The sequence below is a fragment of the Lipophrys pholis genome, assembly GCF_963383615.2.
Source record: "Lipophrys pholis genome assembly, chromosome: 10".
NCBI classification, from domain to species: Eukaryota; Metazoa; Chordata; class Actinopteri; order Blenniiformes; family Blenniidae; genus Lipophrys; species Lipophrys pholis.
The window spans coordinates 14,956,605-14,975,348 of record NC_137640.1 but is presented as its reverse complement, the minus strand read 5'-3'; the positions used below and the strand labels follow the sequence as shown (position 1 = coordinate 14,975,348).

Genomic DNA, 18,744 nt, shown 5'->3' with positions numbered 1-18,744 from the left:
CCATATCCGAGCCAATCAATGCCGAAATAAAAACCAGCTCAATTTGTAGCATTTTATGCAAACGTGCAAACTCCAACTAGGCTGACTCTTTGCTTTTTGTTTTTGTAATGCAACAGGAATAGCTAAAACACCGAGGAATCGATAACACTTAAGTTTGGGTTCCACTGGCCTGCTCTCAGACAAATGCTGCACGTTGCTGCATAGAAATGAGCTTCATACAGATGTACACCGTGGTGTAATTTCATTATAATCCCATACATACTTAGCCAATACCATTGTTACCGAGAATAAATTCACTGCAACCTGAGAGGTTTTAGCAGTCCAGAAAATGCAAATGGACAATACTCGAGGCTCAACAGCAACACACACATCCAAACCTGTCAGGTTGTGACACTTTGTTCATGTCCTTCGTGTTGACAGACCTTTCTTTTTCCACGCAGCAAACAGTTTACAAATGCAGGTCACATGGTTTTGATTCTAATATTTTCCTAAATTGTAATCAAGCAGTTGTTGGAAACTGACCCTCAAAATGTGGCTGGTTTGGATGCCTGCAGTCATACCAGCAGTATGTACACATGTAGCATCCGTAAGCAACCTGATAGAAGGCTGCTTATGTTATAGTACATTACATTACATTACATATGTCTGTAATCTGTTGACCAAGTGATCCCGCATGCAACCAAAGTAGGTTTATGAAAGATAATATGTTAGACCAATTACCCTCATTATTAATCATCTGAGGAAAATTTTTATTTCTATATTATATTTTTATGTAGCAAGATAAATATTTTGTCGCTATTATGCTTGTTTTGATCCAAACATGCATGAATCTGTATGAACCCTTATCCTGAATATCTTGTATACATTAAAGATAGTGTTTACTACACCAAAAGGTCAAAATATGAGTCCGCAAAATACGAATATGAGTCAGGTGACAGCTTAAGAGAGTATCCTCAAAGTGACTCACACGCTTTTCTGAAACATTAACTTCTCTTTGAAACTGAGATCTTTTCAATGGGTTAGGCTGAAAAACTTTTCTTTTTTTTTTTTTAAATCTTTATATGTCTTTAAAATCTGTGCAGTCTCTGCTTTAATATTTGCTGTATACATTTTTTGTTTTGTTTTGTGTGGCACAAATTGGCAGAGCGACGCTGTAGGTGGGATGGTAAAATGACACAACATGGGTTTTTGGACTTTTGACTGGTGTAGTTGTGTTCTGAACATGTGAAAATGGTTTGTGTCTTCCAAGGTTCCATGTTAAAGATTAGGTGTCACATCAAATGTATTTTTCTACATCAGTGCATTGTTTTATAACTATTTGTGGCAGAGCTAATTTAGGAAAATGGGTGCTTGTAATTAACAATTCTAGGCACATGTTCACAGATCTGATATCCACAGGTCTGCTCTCAGTATCTGTTATATTTTGTATGCATGTTAAAAATGGCATATTAAACAATCCTGTACAACGATATTAATCAGCCGTACGATTTTCTTCCTGCAGGGATTATAAATATTTTGAGGTAGAGGAAGTCCTTCGGTGCTGCCTCAAGCTGTAGTGGAACTTATTTCCCCCCAAAATCACTTTCTTTTTAGATTACATTGGAAATTGTTAATGGCTCAATGGATTAAATAGCAAGTAAACAGTCGAGCATAAACAGATGCTTTACCTCCTTGACATACTGACATACAAGTGAAAAACCTGCATATGGACCGTAGTATCTCTTAGCCTGACTACAAGGCATATTTGCCTACATTTCACAAAGCTCTCCTTCAATTAGTTAACAGAACGGGGATTAAGAGTAGATTTGACAGTGCAGTGCTGCAGTCTGCTGCTGTGTCTCTTTAGCACTGAGGGGATCAGAGAAAGAGCCAGTGAAGCATCTGTTTCTCCACAGGCTTTGATCCTCTCTCCTCTTTTCTTTATTCTTTATTCTTCCTCTTCATGTATCTTTCTTGTCACCCCCACTCTGGGAGCGAGAGAGGAAAGCGGTATCAATCACTGTTAACTGACTGACCACTGTCTGTTGGTGGTAAATGGATCTCCACAATTGAATAGAGGCCTAAGTGTGTGGTAAATGCTCTCAATGGGTAAATGAATTTGCGGGTTAACTCGCTCTAAGAGCGTTTCGATAAGGCAAAATAATAAAAACACCAACAGCACATATTTTACCTTTGGTATATTAAAAACAAAGTCCCAAATTCATCACAGCAGGCTCAGTGTCTGAGAGAGACAAGCAGTCGAGGATAACCCAAAGACAATTCAGCTTTATTTTTTCATATAGATTTGACTGTACAATGTTCATACCATTACACAGAAGGCATAAATGAATAAATTCAGTGCTCTCTTTTACATCTTTTTCAAAGACACATGGCAATAATAAATAGCGCTGATGAAACAAGATGATCAACACGTCTTCAAACTGTACAAAATTTACAACAATAAAGATGCAAACTTCTGAGGCAACACAGACTCAACAAAACTGTAGTGGTAACGCGACTGTTCAGAATTTTCACGTAAATCTTCAGCTTACGGCCCACAAATTACACTGTAAAAAGTATGCACCTACTGTATATGGCCACATATTAGTGCAGCCTGTACTGGCATGTACAAAGGGAAGGATACCTAGAATAATAGAGTAACAAAACTTCTCTTATCAAGCAGGTATAAATTAACAATAAGTCCTTTTTAATTACTGGAAACATAATGATTTATTTTGGGGTCCAAAACAGACTTGGTTTGTATAATTTTTTACAGCATCTTGGTCTTGAAAAACAAATATTTAGTAGGAAAAGTAAAGTACACAGCACTCAAAACAATTTGCATCACCACTAAATGAATTCAAATTTCTTTTTCCATGTTGTCTAATATTTTTTATCAACTTTTTTTTCTCATGGTGGAGTTATTGTCAACATACTTATGCATTTCTAAAGTGTTTATGCACTCCAGGCCTATGATCCTCACCCCTTCCTTTACACCCTGATCCCAGTGTAGGTATTTACTGGATGAAGTGTAATTTGCAGGCTGTAATTTCAAGATTTTCTTTTCCCATGGTGTCACTTTTGGTTTGTTGGTTTGTTTTCTGGTAACAATATAACAACGAAGATATTAACAATAACAATAAAAGAATTGGCAATGTTTCTGCAAAAAAGGTGCCCACATCAATAACATTTGATTTCTTTGTAATAAAAACAGGAGTTGAGCTAAGACCCAGTTGACATCTTTTCAACACCTTTTAAATCGGAATAGCTGCTGTTTGCTCAGCGGGTCAACTTAAACTGTTTGCCGCTCAAAGATAGTTTGCAGTTCAAGACAACCAACATATGTTGTCCTTGTCGTGATTCACTCCTCTATTCGATCTGTTATGGCGGGCTTTAAGATGCAGTCGGTGTTGCACGAACTGTGAGAAACGCGTCGGCCCAGCAGTCATGTCAGCTCTGATGCTGAAGTATCAGCCTTGAATGTGGGGAACTATGGTAATCCCTCCGGCTTGGAGGCCAGACGGTGGGAGAACAGGCTGACAGCACATCTGGGGTCAGTAAGTAGGTTGATAGCAGGCAAAGCCCGAGCTGCTGGACTGAGTGGATTACAGAGGGAAGCCTGGATCAGACTGAAGGAATACAAAAGCAGGCACAAAGGGACGTTTCTTTATCATTTTATCCGCGTGCCTGCTAATACTTGTCGGTAATCAGAGTGTCAAATTTATGTTTAGTCACTGAAGCCACTCAATAATCTTTGCAAAAACAACAAGAAACTGCATGTCTCATCAAAATGCCTGCATCTCGGCTTTCAAAATAATAAATAAATAGTTCATATATCATGTCTTACAAAATTATGTGATGTGGTCAGAGCTGAATTTCTCAAACATAAAATGTCTTGACAGTCTTCAAACACATAAGCTTTGATTCTTGGCGAGTCAGGGGAAATTTAATACTGACAGACATCTGCACTCCAGCAGCTGTTCCACAGACAATAATAAGTCAAGCACTTATAAACATAGAAGAGAGACCTGCTGTGTAGCAAACAGTGTTCACCCTCAGTCAAACAAGGGGAGGCGTCGGCCTCGATGAACAGACGACATACGGACTGACCAACGGCCATCTACTTCCTAACAACTTGTAAGCTTCAGCAATACATTTAAAAAACATCAGCATGGTTCAAAATTCACACTTGTGCCACAGTTCTTGTAAATTCCTCTCCCAATGAAACACTGTATTTGCCTTGTGCATATGTCTCTCCTCTTTCTCTCTTCCTCCCTCTGTACTCCTGTCCATATGTAGAAAAAGAGGAGGAGAGTAAAGTGCATTGCCAATGTGAAAGGCTTCGATACGGCCAGACAGCAGTTCTACTCGTTATGAATCAGAAGCATGCAGGTGCCTCCTGGGTCTCGTAAGGACTCTGATCTCGATTGTAGCCCTAATGTTGGACATGTTAGACTTATTCAAGCAGAAGAGACAACATTTTCACCCTTGTGAGCATGATCCACAAACATCGTCAACATCCAGTCTCATTTCCAGAGAGTGAACAAAGAAAATAAAGTCAGGTGATCACCAAAAAAAAAAAAAAATCATATAATACAGTGTTGGGATTGAACATTCAGTGTGGAGGTGTTTTTCGCTGCTTTTGTCACACATCCTGACTCGACCGCTATCTCACCATTATGAATGAGGATGCACAGCCGTGTGTCTCCTCTTCTTCTCTTCATCTTCCAGCCTCATAAAACATACCAATTTTGGAGGGCGTTACAAAGAAAGGTAAAAAGCCTTCTGAGTTTGTTTTCACGTTTCCCCACAAATGAGACTCAAAACTGGGAATGGTCCATCTCATCCAGCCACGAGCCGGGGCTAGTGGGGAAGTCAGGGTATCCTGTACTGCTGCCTGTGGAGAGGTCAGAGGTGGGGCCTCCTGCCATTGCCCTCAGAGCCTGTCCCACGCCTCCCGGACCTCCCTGTACCACCAGATTGTCCATGTTGAAACCCAGGTTGTTGAGGAGAGGGGTGTGGCCAGGCAGAGAGGCAATGGAAGAGGGCGACTGCGGGAGACCGTAAGGACTTCCAGCTCGGATGTCGTGAAAGGGCTGTCCAGTTGCATCGACGGAGAAGCTGCCATTCAGCACGCCACTGCTGGTCACGTCACCAACACTCCCATAAAGCCCGTTGGTGTGGCCAAGGTCTGACAGGACCTGATCATCTGTGGAGGAAACGTCATCACTTAGAATGAGAGGGTGTAAAAACTTACTATCACCTACTTCAGCATAATATAGTTGTTATATTTCAATACAAGGAACTGCTTTTAATTCAAATTTATTGTGGCAATGTTACATGAGTATCATGGAGGGACAGCGAGTGGAGCAACTGTAGGATTCAAAATTACAGAGAAATTATGTTCTCCTGCTCTAGAAATGGAGATTTCTATCTGTGCACATACTGTTGCACAAAATATTTGTTTCCACTTCAATCTCTCCCCTGGGTGGCTTCAATAACAGCAAAGTCCCAGAGCACTTTCTCTCTAATTGACTAAAAGCCTCACAGGCTTTATAGAGTTTCTGTCACCACGTTTTCATTTCTCATAAAAATAGCCTTCTTTTTAAAAGTGGCTTGAAGACTTTTATGACTACCCAAAACGGGGTTTGCAAACATTAAATAACACAGGGATGTCTAAAATGTCGTTTGCATCCCACTAAAGACCCTCTCTCTCTTCCAATAAGCTCCATCATGGCAACAAACAGAGGCGGGAGGATGCGTCAGCAGCCATGAGCATAGTGTGAGAGGAATGTAAAATGAGAATGCCATTTTGGATTTGTCTGAGAGCGACACCGTGCACTGAGCAACACAGGAAAACAAATGAAACGCTGCAAAAGACACATTCAATTGCTGCTCCGCTCATGTCATTTAGCAGCTTGTAGACTTCGTTAATTCCATCAGCACGACAACATGGCTGACAATTCCCTTTCAGGGAACTCAGTCTTAAGCAATAATAGATATACACTTGGTGGAATTTGTACCTCTGAAGCTCAGCTCACTGTCACTGAGTCCTGCGTCATCAGCTGAGCTCTCCTTCTCCACCTTAGTTCCTCCTCGGCTGCGTTTGACACTTTTGTAGAACTGAGTCCAGCGATGGCGGCCTGCATCTTTCTTCAGACGCTTCTCCTTTGCCCGCCTGTTCTGAAACCAAACCTGATAAAGAAAAGCAAATGTCATCAATATAAATATGCATCAATATTTGACTTGTTCCTTTTTTCAAACACCTCTCGTTTCGTACTAGAAATAACCATGTGTGACACAGTAATGTGCAGAATAAATGTAGAACAATGAATATAATATTATCTCATATTTTCTTAATGGACCAAGAAAAACATACTAAAATGCAAAGAAATAACAAATTGAAACATATTTTAAAACTACAAAGAAAATCTCTTTGAAAGAAACACTGAGAAAAATGTAATGAAAGTTATTTCAAAAGAGGGCATGAGAGTGAATGTGGAATGAAAAAGGCGATACTATATGCAAATCCAGGACACGTAAAAGAGATTGTTAATCTCAATGTGGTTCTCCTGACTGAATAAAGGCTAAAGAAAGAAAGGATGAAATGCAAAATGAATAATATGTCTTTCAAAAACATCTTTAAAAGGGTTGCCCTAACATCTAGAAACCCTTGTTACAGTGTCCTGATTACTTATTTCATATATTAAATACATCATTTGAAATACTGTTTAATTAAAGTGAGATTCTGTTTTGCGTCTCTTCATTTATTCATTCATTAAGTGTTTCATTAACTGAACAAATCAGAGATGTTGGCAGTGATTCAGAAGTTTGGATCCAGGCACGACCTGCTGGACAATCTCAGGCCCTCATGCAGGTTCACGCTAGGAATCAGGTTCATGCGGGGATAAATCATGTGAGATAAAACTTGAAAACAGAAGCCAATTTCAGGCCGCCTGATGTAAATAACTGAGCTGCTGCATTATGCTGCCGATGGAAGTCTTTCCAGGAATATACGAATGAGAGGAGACAAAGTGCCCAACCTGCACTACTCTCATGTCCAGTCCTGTCTCCGAAGACAGCTGCTCTCTGACGTGACGTGCCGGCTTCGGCGAGTTTTTGTAGGCACTTTTCAGGGTCTCCAGCTGCTTGGCGGTGATGGTGGTCCTTGGTCGCTTGGTCCCTGCCTCTGAATCATCTGAAAACACCATTATAAGTGTGAGGGACTTGTTACATTTGTCATGTTGCCTAAGAGACCATGAACCTCGGCCTTTGCGTACAACATATGCCTGTCAAATGAAGTGAATGGTCATGTAAAGAAGTGTATGATTGTCCTTGTGTATCTGTCCCACTGCCACACCAGAGGACGTAAATCTACCCGTTGCCAGAAGAGTGGAGTTATTGGAGCTGCCACCATATAAGCACACAGCTTCACTTTACATAATCAATCAGATATGCATGGAAAACTCAGAAGAGACAGCAAGCACAGAGCAAGCACACAGACAACAAACAACGTGGATCCACAGGCAGACGTCATGTCGGTTCATTAAACAGTGCAGAAAAGCTGACCAATCACATAATCTCTTCTCGTTCTGATGGAGAAAAGTGAAGCTGGAGACACGAAGCATTTGGACACAGAGAAATGGGAATGTGTATTTTTATCGTACCGTTTAACCCAGTCTTTTTTTGTTGTTGTTGTTGTTGGTTTTTTCACATTCTTTGCAGAGTGGATTTCAGCTAAATATTTTCTGGGGTTTTAACATAAAATATTGTTATCTGTTCTTGCACACTTACCATTTTGTTTTGCAGTCTCATAATCCACCTTGCACACCAGCCTCCCATCTTCCATGAGGTAAAACTCATCCCCCGTGGCCAACTGTCGGCTGCACATGATGCAAGCAAAGCAGTGCAGGTGATACACAAAATCCTGTGCCTTGCGCACAACCTGTGTCGGAGGGATGCCCTGCTGGCACGACGCACATTTTGTTCCAAAGCGCCTGCAGAAAGGAATAGAGAAGAGAGATTGGATCAGAAAATGTAACGATCAAAAATTTAGAAGACAGTGAAGCTTGCTAGGTTTAAAAATTCACATGTGAGAAGATTATATTGAAGCTGCAGCTAAGAATGATGGCGTGATGTCTGTGTTAATAGAAACTCCAGCTGTTGAAGGGGGGATCAGCACTGGAAGGCATTTCCGCTAACGATAGATCTGTCTGCTGGTTGATGGATGGACATGATCAATGCACTGTGTGGTGTGTGCACAGCCGCTTGCGTGTGCATGTACGTGTTTGCATGTTTATGTGTTTGCAGATGAAGTACTGAGAGCTAAGGACGAGGTGGTGGAGGATGAGGAGGAGGGGTAATCAAAGTAAACACACCCTGAGGAGAATCAATAAAACACTGACTCAGGAGAGGCTTTAAATCACAGGACCAGCCCACAAAAATAAAAAAGAGCAAGGTGAAGTCGTCAAATCACCAATGGGAAGCAAGCTCGAGGGAAACGTCACCCACATGTTTCCACGGTTTGAACATGCCTGTAGCCCCCATGCTGCTGCCTGGGTCAACTAACACAGTTATTTCCCACTGAGTCCACAGTGCAGCATTAAAACCTTTCAAACACGATTTAGTAAAAAGCCCAGATCGACTGATCCTGTTTTGGATAAACGTCAAACTCAATTTTCTTCTGTAATGCCTCAGAAATCCAATCATTGAAAGAATGAGGCAAAATGACAAAAAGATTTTTAAATAAACAGTTTTTGAAATAACTCACATACTGCAATGTAAATTAAAAAATAAAGAAATTGTGGGTATTAGCAGCACATGAATTTCCAGTTTCGTTTTTCATAATAGAAATAATCATACCTGTTAAGTAAAGATACAATTGTATAAAAAAATTAATCAAGAAAGATAATAACACATAAATATATATTTTTTTACAATTTTTTTTATTTTGCTTCACCAATAAGAGAAAAAATATATAAAAATACAATTTAGAAAACTGATGATTATATAATGTCATTATAATAAGTACACATGGACAAACCCCCATATATAGTGTTTTAAAATACTATATTATTATTATTATTATTATTATTATTATTATTATTATTATTATTATTATTATTATTATTATTATTATTATGATTATTATTATTATTATTATTATTATTATATTGTTGGCGTTTCAATATCATTTTAAAATATGTTCGTGACTTGAAAAACAAGCGTTATTGTTATTGTTATTGTTATTGTTAATGTTATTGTTATTGTTATTGTTATTGAAATGCAGCTTTCCCTGTTTGCCACTTGATAGTTTTTATTGGACCAAGAGAAATGTTGACATGATTGTCTGCAGAAATGCTTGGGGGGAAAAATATTGTCAATAGTATGAATAAAACGAAATCAACAACATATTACAAATGTGAATCGCACTGACTTGAAGAAGTCCTCCTTGCAGTAGACGCTGCCTGCCCGGGAGAAGCATTTGTCGGCCAGCGGGGTCTGACAGTCGGCGCACTTGAGGCACTTGGAGTGCCAGTGTCTGTCCAGCACCTTCAGGATGAACTTGTCCAGGATGTGCTGACTACAGCCCGCACACTGAGGGATCTCTGCGAGGGCAACAAGGGCACAGGGTCACACTCCGCCAGCGGACATGCGCAAAATAACAGGCCAGACGCCTGGTTTCCGCACCGTGATGAACATTTCTAGGAAATTATTCATTCAATTTTTATTTAAATAATTTAAATTAAAAAATTGTAAAAAAGCTTCGTAGTCAGATGCTCGGTGAAGTGAGGAGAAGTGAGCTCACATTTACTGCATTACGTTCGCTCATTGAGTAATAAAAATATGACATCCATGATACTGTAATCGTGATCAAATGAAGGGTCTGGTCGTTCACACGCTTGATCTTCTCAGTTTGGCTGTTCATTTCTTTTAATATGATCTTTCTGGTCGTAGTGCTGGAAATTTTTTTCATTGTTTAAAATCATGCATTTGTCTACATTTCTGTGACTGTTTATCAGGAAAAACTGATGGTTCTAAAAAAAATTGTTTTTTCTTCTATCCCATAAAAACTGTTGTTTCTGTGCAGAACATAAAGCCTTTCACTGCACTTTTTGTATATAATTGTGTGTGATGAATGACTTAAGCACGCCTGCGAACATGTGCGTCTCTGTCCAGGGTCCTGAACTCTGAGCTTTAAGGTTGGAGAGGCAAACGTTGTATCTGAATAAATGTTTATTATTATTATTATTATTATTATTATTATTATTATTATTATTATTATTATTATTATTATTATTATTATTATTATTATTATTCCCCTTTTCTGCTCTGTATTTAACCATAAAAATTATTTTGAGGGTGATATGATTCACTGTTGTCGGTGAGATGTAGGAAGCAAAATTAGGGTCAAGGCGATTCATTTTGATCGTGCTTCATCGACAGGGACCATGCGATTACATAATTTCATCCAGAAACAGTACTATCAAATATAAGTGAGTGAACCATATAGCTCAAGCAAATTAAATTCAAGCCAAAATTTTCCTCAAAACAAAAGTCAATTTTCTCTGAAAGCTGAACCTTTAGAGCTGCCAGATTCCATATTTTAGCTTATTTTAGTACCTCAGGATGTGTGTATGTGGAGTGTCTATTTAATTTATCACATTTAAAAAAATATATATAATAACTCCTGTCCCTTCCATTAAATTAAACAAGTAATCAGCGAACTAATGAGAGACTGATGTTGTAAAAGGCCTCCTGCTATGATCTATAAACCAACAATAAATCAACATATTCTATTTAAAGAGCATCAGAATTCGCACTGTCTTTCTTCGCTCGTTCTCTCAGCATAGCCAGAAAAGAGACATTAATACTGAAGCCACCAAGAGCACAGACACACTCAGGGCGGCACCGTGGCCATTTAGAAAGGCGAGGAAATATCTCCACCGTGAAATCATCTTACAATAACCGTCTGAGGCTGAGGAAGCCTTGTGCTTAATCCCATCACACCGTGCAGCGCGCAAAACAAAGCGCACAGCCTCTGCGACGCGTGGGTCAAGGCAGCGCGCGCCCGTACACACACACTTTAACAGATATTTTTACACAGCCTTTTTTGTCTTGTGAATGCACGCGTTGCGGTAATCGTCAATAAAAATTTATTAAAATAAGATTGAAACAATCAGTGGAAAAACAATGTGCCATTCAGAGCGGCTGCTAAAGATAAATAACGGCAGGATTAACCAACACAGTGTGTGTGGCCTCAGTTTGAAGCGTGAAAACAACCAACAGCAGAGCGATGCGCCCATAAGACACACCGAGCCGCATTCCTGCACATACACCGGCCCGTGTTTTCTTTGTGAATTAATTCGTACGGAGACGATAAATACAAGTGGCGATATCGTTGAGAAAGGCTCTCTCTCGCGTTTTAAAATGAAGACGGTTCTATAATATCCGGAGCTAAGTGGTGGGAGGATGAAGCTGCAGCCGGATGGTTTTGGAGAGAGAAGTGGTGCTGAAAGGAAAGCTGCACGATTCTTGGCATAGACCCGAGCATCCAGCCTCTGCTGTGTGTGTGTGTGTGTGTGTGTGTGTGTGTGTGTGTGTGTGTGTGTGTGTGTGTGTGTGTGTGTGTGTGTGTGTGTGTGTGTGTGTGTGTGTGTGTGTGTGTGTGTGTGTGTGTGTGTGTGTGTGTGAGAGAGAGAGAGAGAGAGAGAGAGAGAGAGAGAGAGAGAGAGAGAGAGAGAGAGAGAGAGAGAGAGAGAGAGAGGTCTTCTTCATATCGTATTATCTGTTACCACCACTCTTCACTCTTTACCACTTTCAGTCTCATCGCCTCCGTCATTTCACGCATGAAACACACCGTCGGAGCCACAGTGCTCTAACAGGGCTTCTGTCTGAAGGAGGTGGAGGTGATGCAGTCTGGCAGCTTCTTATACGTGCAATCGTCAAATGATTTGTGGTAATTAAACGTGAGGTAAACACTTTAGACCACCGACTAATGGCCTACAGGTTAAGGTTTGGATGTAATCGCCCCGAGTCAGCAGAGTACTCTGTCTACGATATGAAATGCTTAGAAATAACCAGAGTTTATTCCTGAAATAATCCAGGTTTAAATCCAGGGTGGATGTTGGCACCGCAGGGGACTGAGTGGCAGGATCTTTATCAAATCTTTTAATCTGTCTCGATTTATAAAATTAAAGAGCATAAGCCGAACACATTCAGGCTCTCTTCCTGTAGTCAGATTTAAATACTTTGCTGAAAAGGCTGCTGGGAGTCCTGTACGACGCAGCGCGTCCTATCTATCCCGTTTCATCAAACACGAGGAGAAAAGTCAATAAGACCTGATAGGATATATATATATATTGTAGATGATTTTCTGTAGTGTTCGACTAAATTAGACTCGGCCCATCTGTGTATTTTATCAACTCTATTATAAATAACGAGGTCAGATCAGAAATGTACACTTCGGTTTGGATTGCACGATGAGTTTATAAGAAGGCCTGGCACAGATCAGCGAGCCAACAGATGTATATATGGGTACACACAGGTACCTGTTTCTATGTTATGCTGCAAAGTAGGAAAAGGTGACATTCCTGCAATAATTCACCGTGATAAGAATATTATTTTATTTCATTTTATCTCCAGGTAATAAAAATATTGTGATAATGGACTATTCTGATATGGGAACTATTGTATTTCCCAATTGTAAAGGGTAGAGTCACAATTTATTGTTTGAATCTATATTCTCAGCACAAACAGATCAAATAAAGACGTATTCATAAAAGCCTGTAATGACTGTCAGTCAAAGTCAGTGTGAGTTTGTTTGATAGGTGATGACAACTGCGTCTGATCTCTTGACCAAGCAGGCTCGTTTACAAATTAACAGCTGGGAGGCTCAGTGTGAGCTCAACAACGTGGGGAGGATGCTGCAAACTTCAAGGCCACACTGAAGAAGCAAATAGATTACTGTGGATTTAACATCAAATATACTTTCTTTCTAATGTCTTTGTTTTTCTGATGATGGACAAAGGGCCAGGGTTTTTTTCCCCCCGCTGGTTCCGTACCCTGTTTCAGAGTACAGCCTAGCCCTGCGAGGCTGCAGAGATGAATTGAATATGCATATATCTTGACTGTGGGGCCATGAAGCAGAATTATCTCAGACATATTTTTGCACATTTGATATATAAGCACCATACATCACTGGCCGGTGGGTGACAATGTGAGACTGAAAGGTTCAGTTTCCTCTCTTCAATCTCAGTCGATTTACAACTGAGCTTCTCTCCGTGTATCCATCCCCACAATGCAGGATGCACTCGCCAGTTTCCAGATTGAATAAGAAACCGAAGGGAAAAGAAAATGATAGTGGGAATATCTTACGTTGCAGTGGCACTCCGAGAATCTCCGGTAAACTCTTCACAGGACTCTCTGTCGGTAGGACCGCCGCACTTTGCATCATCGTGATCCAAAGCGGGAGACGAACGCACGCACATACACCCGCAACACGGTGGGCGCACTCCCCCTCGTCTTGTGAAGGAAAGAAATGATGCTGGTGTCGAGGCCCCGCTCCACTCTGGAGAGTGCTCTCAGCTGCTTGTCCCGTCAAGTCCCTGTTATTCGTCTATTCCCCGGGTGAAGTCCGTGCCGTGGCGTGCCGTGCCGTGCGGAGCTGTTTTGGAGTGGATCAGACAGGCTGCTGGGTCCATTCAGCGCTGCAGGGGCGGCGGGGCCTGACGTCAGCGCGGCAGTGGCGCACCGGCAGCCAATGGGAGCGCAGGAAGAGGAGGCCCCCAGGGCGGAAAACATCTTCAATAGGTGTACGAGGGACCAGGAGAAAGGAGAGGAGGAGGAGAGGCGTCTAACATGGTATATGAAAATGTCTCCAGATAGGCGGGACCTTGCTTTTGTAGAGAACATAAATAGCTCACTGCAGTGGTTCCCGGAGGGACCCCGGGCCGACAGGAGTCCTCCTGGAGAGGAGCACGGGGCTCCCTTCCAGCCAGGAAAACTGAGGATCAATCCAACGTGAGTTTGACTCGGGAAACAGTTATTAAATCATTTTATTCAAGAACGCGGTCTTTGGATAAATCACAGCTGGTCATCCAGACAGTATAGATGCTTCATCCTCTGAATAAAAACAGGGTTGTACAGATAATCAACATCTCATTTCACCAAAGCAAATACCCTTTTCCTTTGTGTTTTACCCTTGGCGTGATGGTTACCTATATTTGACAGGCCATGTAAGAAGTAGGCCTACACGGCTCTCAGTGAGCTCTCAGCAGAGAAAACCCACCAACACGTCCAAAAAGGTATTTTCATTTAAAGGGAACCATCTTCAGGATCACTTTCAATGAACACCGAACTGTCACTGGAGCCACGCGAGACAACATGAAGTCAAGACACTGAGGGAATAATATTGGACTCATGTATGTGTCACCTGTATGAGCTGTGCATTTCCCGGGGCAGTGGCTGCGCCCATGCAGCTTCTCTCTCTGACAGGTAGGATTAGGAGTCTTGGCGCAGTCCTCCTGACACTGTTCATTTCAAACCCCATCGTCTGAGGCCGCTCTCCCGGATAAGATATTCCCTCTGGAGGGCTGCTAGTTCAAGCTAGATGAACTCAATCTTCGCTTCCAATTTACTTCAAGCGTGGAAAGAAAAGCACACACCGTGGCGCTTTGCCGTCGATCCGCCTACAAACCGGCGCAGGTCGTTTCCATCAATTGTGAGTCGTTCTGCAGGTCCCAGGTGAATGACTGCCACTGGGACACACATGCACCATATGTACAACCACGACAAAGCCAAGGTGTTCAGTCAATGAGCAGGCGTTATTTGACGAAATGATATTTAATTTTATTGGCTGCACACTTTCAGTTTTATCTGTTTCAGAGATTTATATAACTGGCCTCTAAGTTATATTTCATGTACGCATCAGGGTGTAGTAGGAAACGTGGACCACATACATTGAAAGGTGGTATAAATCAATACGACATTGAATAAAACAATTGGTCTCGTTCTTATTTCGAGGAGCAGGCACAATGACGTGGGGTCAGGTTCGTCTGGGCCCAAGCTCATTGAAAAAATGGAACGCTGATTATATAATATGTGGTCCCTCCAAGAGATAAGCATTTTCTGCACCTTTCCTCCAGTAACAGACACGTGAGTTTTCCAGCCCTTGTCAGTACGTCGGACGTCAAATTCACAGTTACTCTTTTTTACGCATCTCACTCCTTCATGTGTACCGATTACTCGCTTCCTGCTGGGACTCACAGTCCCATTCGCCTGAATGCTCGATGCCTGAGAAGCAATTCAGTGAAATGAAAACCCGCATCAAGCTGATTAAAAGCAGGCTGGGATATTACAGGATTTTATCAAAACGACTCAGAACTGCAGCGTGTAGGACAAGTGTTCCATCCATCCATCCGTCCGTTAGTCCATCCATCCATCCATCCATCCATCCATCCATCCATCCATCCATCCATCCATCCATCCATCCATCCATCCATCCACGTGTGGCTACAGAATCATATGGTCTTACTTTGTTTTCATTATACACTTTTCCCCTCAAGATCATTCAATTTATTCGACTATTCAATTACTCTGATTGTTGGGATCGAGGGCCTTTAGCTGCCCTGGAAAATAATGCAGATAAAAATGCTCTTAACCTGTCAACAAAGGGCAACACAATTAGAATAATTGACGGATGCAAAACGCAGAAAAAGGGAAGATGCGAACGCGCACATCTGGTGTAGTGGAGCACTAAAAGACTACGTTTTTCCTCTTTAATTGAGACAGTAATTGAGACGTGGCTATTACTAAACTAAATTAAGGTTTCCGTCTTTGCCTCTATTGGTCTATTGTGTTGTAATTACACACACGCACACACACGTGAAGTATATATATATAAGTATATATATAAATATACCATTTGTTTATATCATATCATATATATACATATATATTTATATATATATATATAAATATACTTCACATGTCAAATTAATTTCAATGCGCTTTACCGCCACGTAAGGACTTACGACATGAAAAAGACAGAACAAACGGAATTCTTAACGGTAAATAATCGAACAAATAGCCTACATTTTCTCACAGAAACGTCGTGGCAATTATTTTTGTCCAGGTTAGATTAAGAAAAAATATTCTGCACTGGAGATGCATGCCTCGGACAATAACTCAAAGAGAGGGCGACTCCTTTGCCACCACGGTTGACCTAGCAACCTCTAATTAGATATAATATTTCAGTGGACGACTTTATTGACATCTGCGATTCACAGATCCATCTCACTGAGCTTCTAGTCAGAAACATGCACGCACAGCCATCCTGCAGCAGGCCTGAGCCAAAAACTGCAAACAGTGGACGGACAGGATTTGTTATTTTTTATTGTGTATAAATATACCATTTGGATGTTGATCTTTTGCAGTTTTACAGAGGTCAGTCACGCCCAAAGAAAGCAAAATTAAATTTACGCTGGGAAAAAAAAATAAAAATCACCTTTACAAAGCTGACAACACTATCATGACCGCGCATTAAATTTCTGTTCAACAGTCGTTAAAATTCACCTCTAAGGTTGTGATATAAACAAAATGCATTATATCTCCCTTGTCTTCGCTTCATGCAAGATGCATATTTTAGGACCTTGTAAATTTATTCGGCCTCTGTAAGATGAATTGCTGCCCGATGCATCGCGCAGACCTACCTAATCACGGCTTCTCGCAGGTGATTTTGAGGCAGCGTCTCTTCTCGCCTCCTCCTCCTCCTCCTCTTCCTCCTCCTCCTCCTCCTCTCCTTCTTCTCCGTGCAGCTCCGGCTGGTTTCGGCGGGACGCACCGGAGCTCAGCCGAACAGCAGCAGTCAATCCGAACTTTCTCCTCCGTCCTCTGACAAAACAACATTAGATAGCAATGGCACCGTGTCCATAACCATTTGGTCCAAAAGCAGGAGAGAAACAGAGAGAGGGAGAGAAGCAGAAAGAGAGGGGGAAACCTTCGGAGAGAGCGCGGAGGAGAAAATTAAATTGCACTTGGGGGGCAAATTCTATTAGGGAATAGTTATTGTCTCCTGACAGCTCCTGTCCATTTGGGTAATTAGTAGAAGAGATTGGTTGAACAAACGAAATCCATTCCAGTCAGAAATGATATTTTCCAATTCTCTGATTGAACCTGACCCTGTCGTGTTAAGACGAGGCCGTAATAGCCTCATTTGCCTCGAATAACCAGTCGTCGAGCCAAACCAGTGTGATGGGAGACCTGATTTAGATTTTACAAATTACCTGATAGGCTTGTTTTATTTGTAAAGACATGCTGGTGAGTCGCACATCGACTGAGCCTCACACAAACACACCCAATGATGAGAACACTTACTATCGTTTGGATCAAAATTGGAAAACATTAAAATGATTACCACAGGCTTAAATAACAGCAATGTTTCTACAACATGGGGTTCTTTGGAAATTTCTCTGAACAGCAGAAACACCATGTAGGTATATCATTCAGTTTAATTTTAAGCTCCACTGGCAGCAGCCCAAGGTGTTGCCCTGTCCGATTCCTGCCCAGCGCACTGGGATGGACTCCAGACCTGCATGAACTTCATCTGATCAGTCTGGAAAGTAAATGACCAACACGTTGGACTGCATGCATGAGAGTTTGGATCAAAATGTTCTCCACACTGTCAGTTTTTGTTGGTGGAACCTGAATGTGACTAATATTGACTGACACGTGTTTCCAACAAATTAATAAAACAGTAAGCAAAATAAATATGATGAAAAAGGTCACGAGCATATGTTCATTATGTGACACACACACACACACACACACACACACACACACACACACACACACACACACACACACACACACACACACACACACGCACGCACGCACACACACACACACACACACACACACACACACACACACACACACACACACACACACACACACACACACACACACACACACACACACACACACACATACACGCACACTCACACACACACACAATGTTTTTTAACAGCCAGAGTATAATCTGATTAGCGTTTTTGTCTCCATGAGTTGAGGCTCTGACTGTCTCGGATACGTTGTTTTATTTTGTGAACATTTTTTTCTCCTGCAAACCAAACATCCAATACAAGTAAATGATCTTGCGATTTTGAAAAAAAAATTTAATAAAAAAATAAATACTTTGTTTAAAAAAAGGCCATTTGGCAATAGGCCATATAATTTTTTTTAATTGTAGCTTTGGTAAAAGTGCATTCCAACAATTTCTATAGATTTAATATGTCCAAATTAAACCTGGACCAACATCACACTTAATTCTTGGTAAAACATGATATGTTCAGGTCCTAAATCTTGTTATTTTTTATGAAGGCTACAGATTAAATTCAGACAATTTAATTTCTGATTGAAATGACATCACAATAAAAACTTCAAAATCTCTTTGAACAGTGTCTGATGGACAGACAGGTGAATCTTCTCAGGATGCTCACAGACAGGAACAGTGTTCGCCGAGTGAATTAAAGCTATGTGAATGACAACTGTTGGACCATTTCCAACTTCATTACCAGAGCACTCGCTGCGAGATATCTGCCAACTGAGGGGACGGACGGGTGTAAACCCGACCATAACCCTGTTTCCCAAAAGCCATAAGATGATCAAGCTCTTTTGGGAAGTGAAGCTCAGAGCAGCAGAGGTAAAGTTCAGGTTGGATACAAATTTAAGATAATTTAATCAAATTGATTATTGATGGTGGAT

The 18,744-nt window shown here is 41.1% G+C and overlaps 1 protein-coding gene across 1 annotated transcript; it reads right to left on the bottom strand.

The window, feature by feature from the left end:
• Positions 1–2,246: 2,246 nt before the first annotated feature.
• Positions 2,247–13,682, bottom strand: lhx4 (LIM homeobox 4; the record flags this gene model as incomplete). Its single annotated transcript, XM_080474177.1, is given in 8 exon segments — positions 2,247–5,188; positions 6,003–6,174; positions 7,023–7,177; positions 7,774–7,976; positions 9,416–9,587; positions 13,357–13,582; positions 13,585–13,622; positions 13,625–13,682. Coding segments are annotated over 8 exon segments (1,413 nt in total). The 3' UTR covers positions 2,247–4,799.
• Between the last annotated feature and the right edge of the window lie 5,062 nt (positions 13,683–18,744).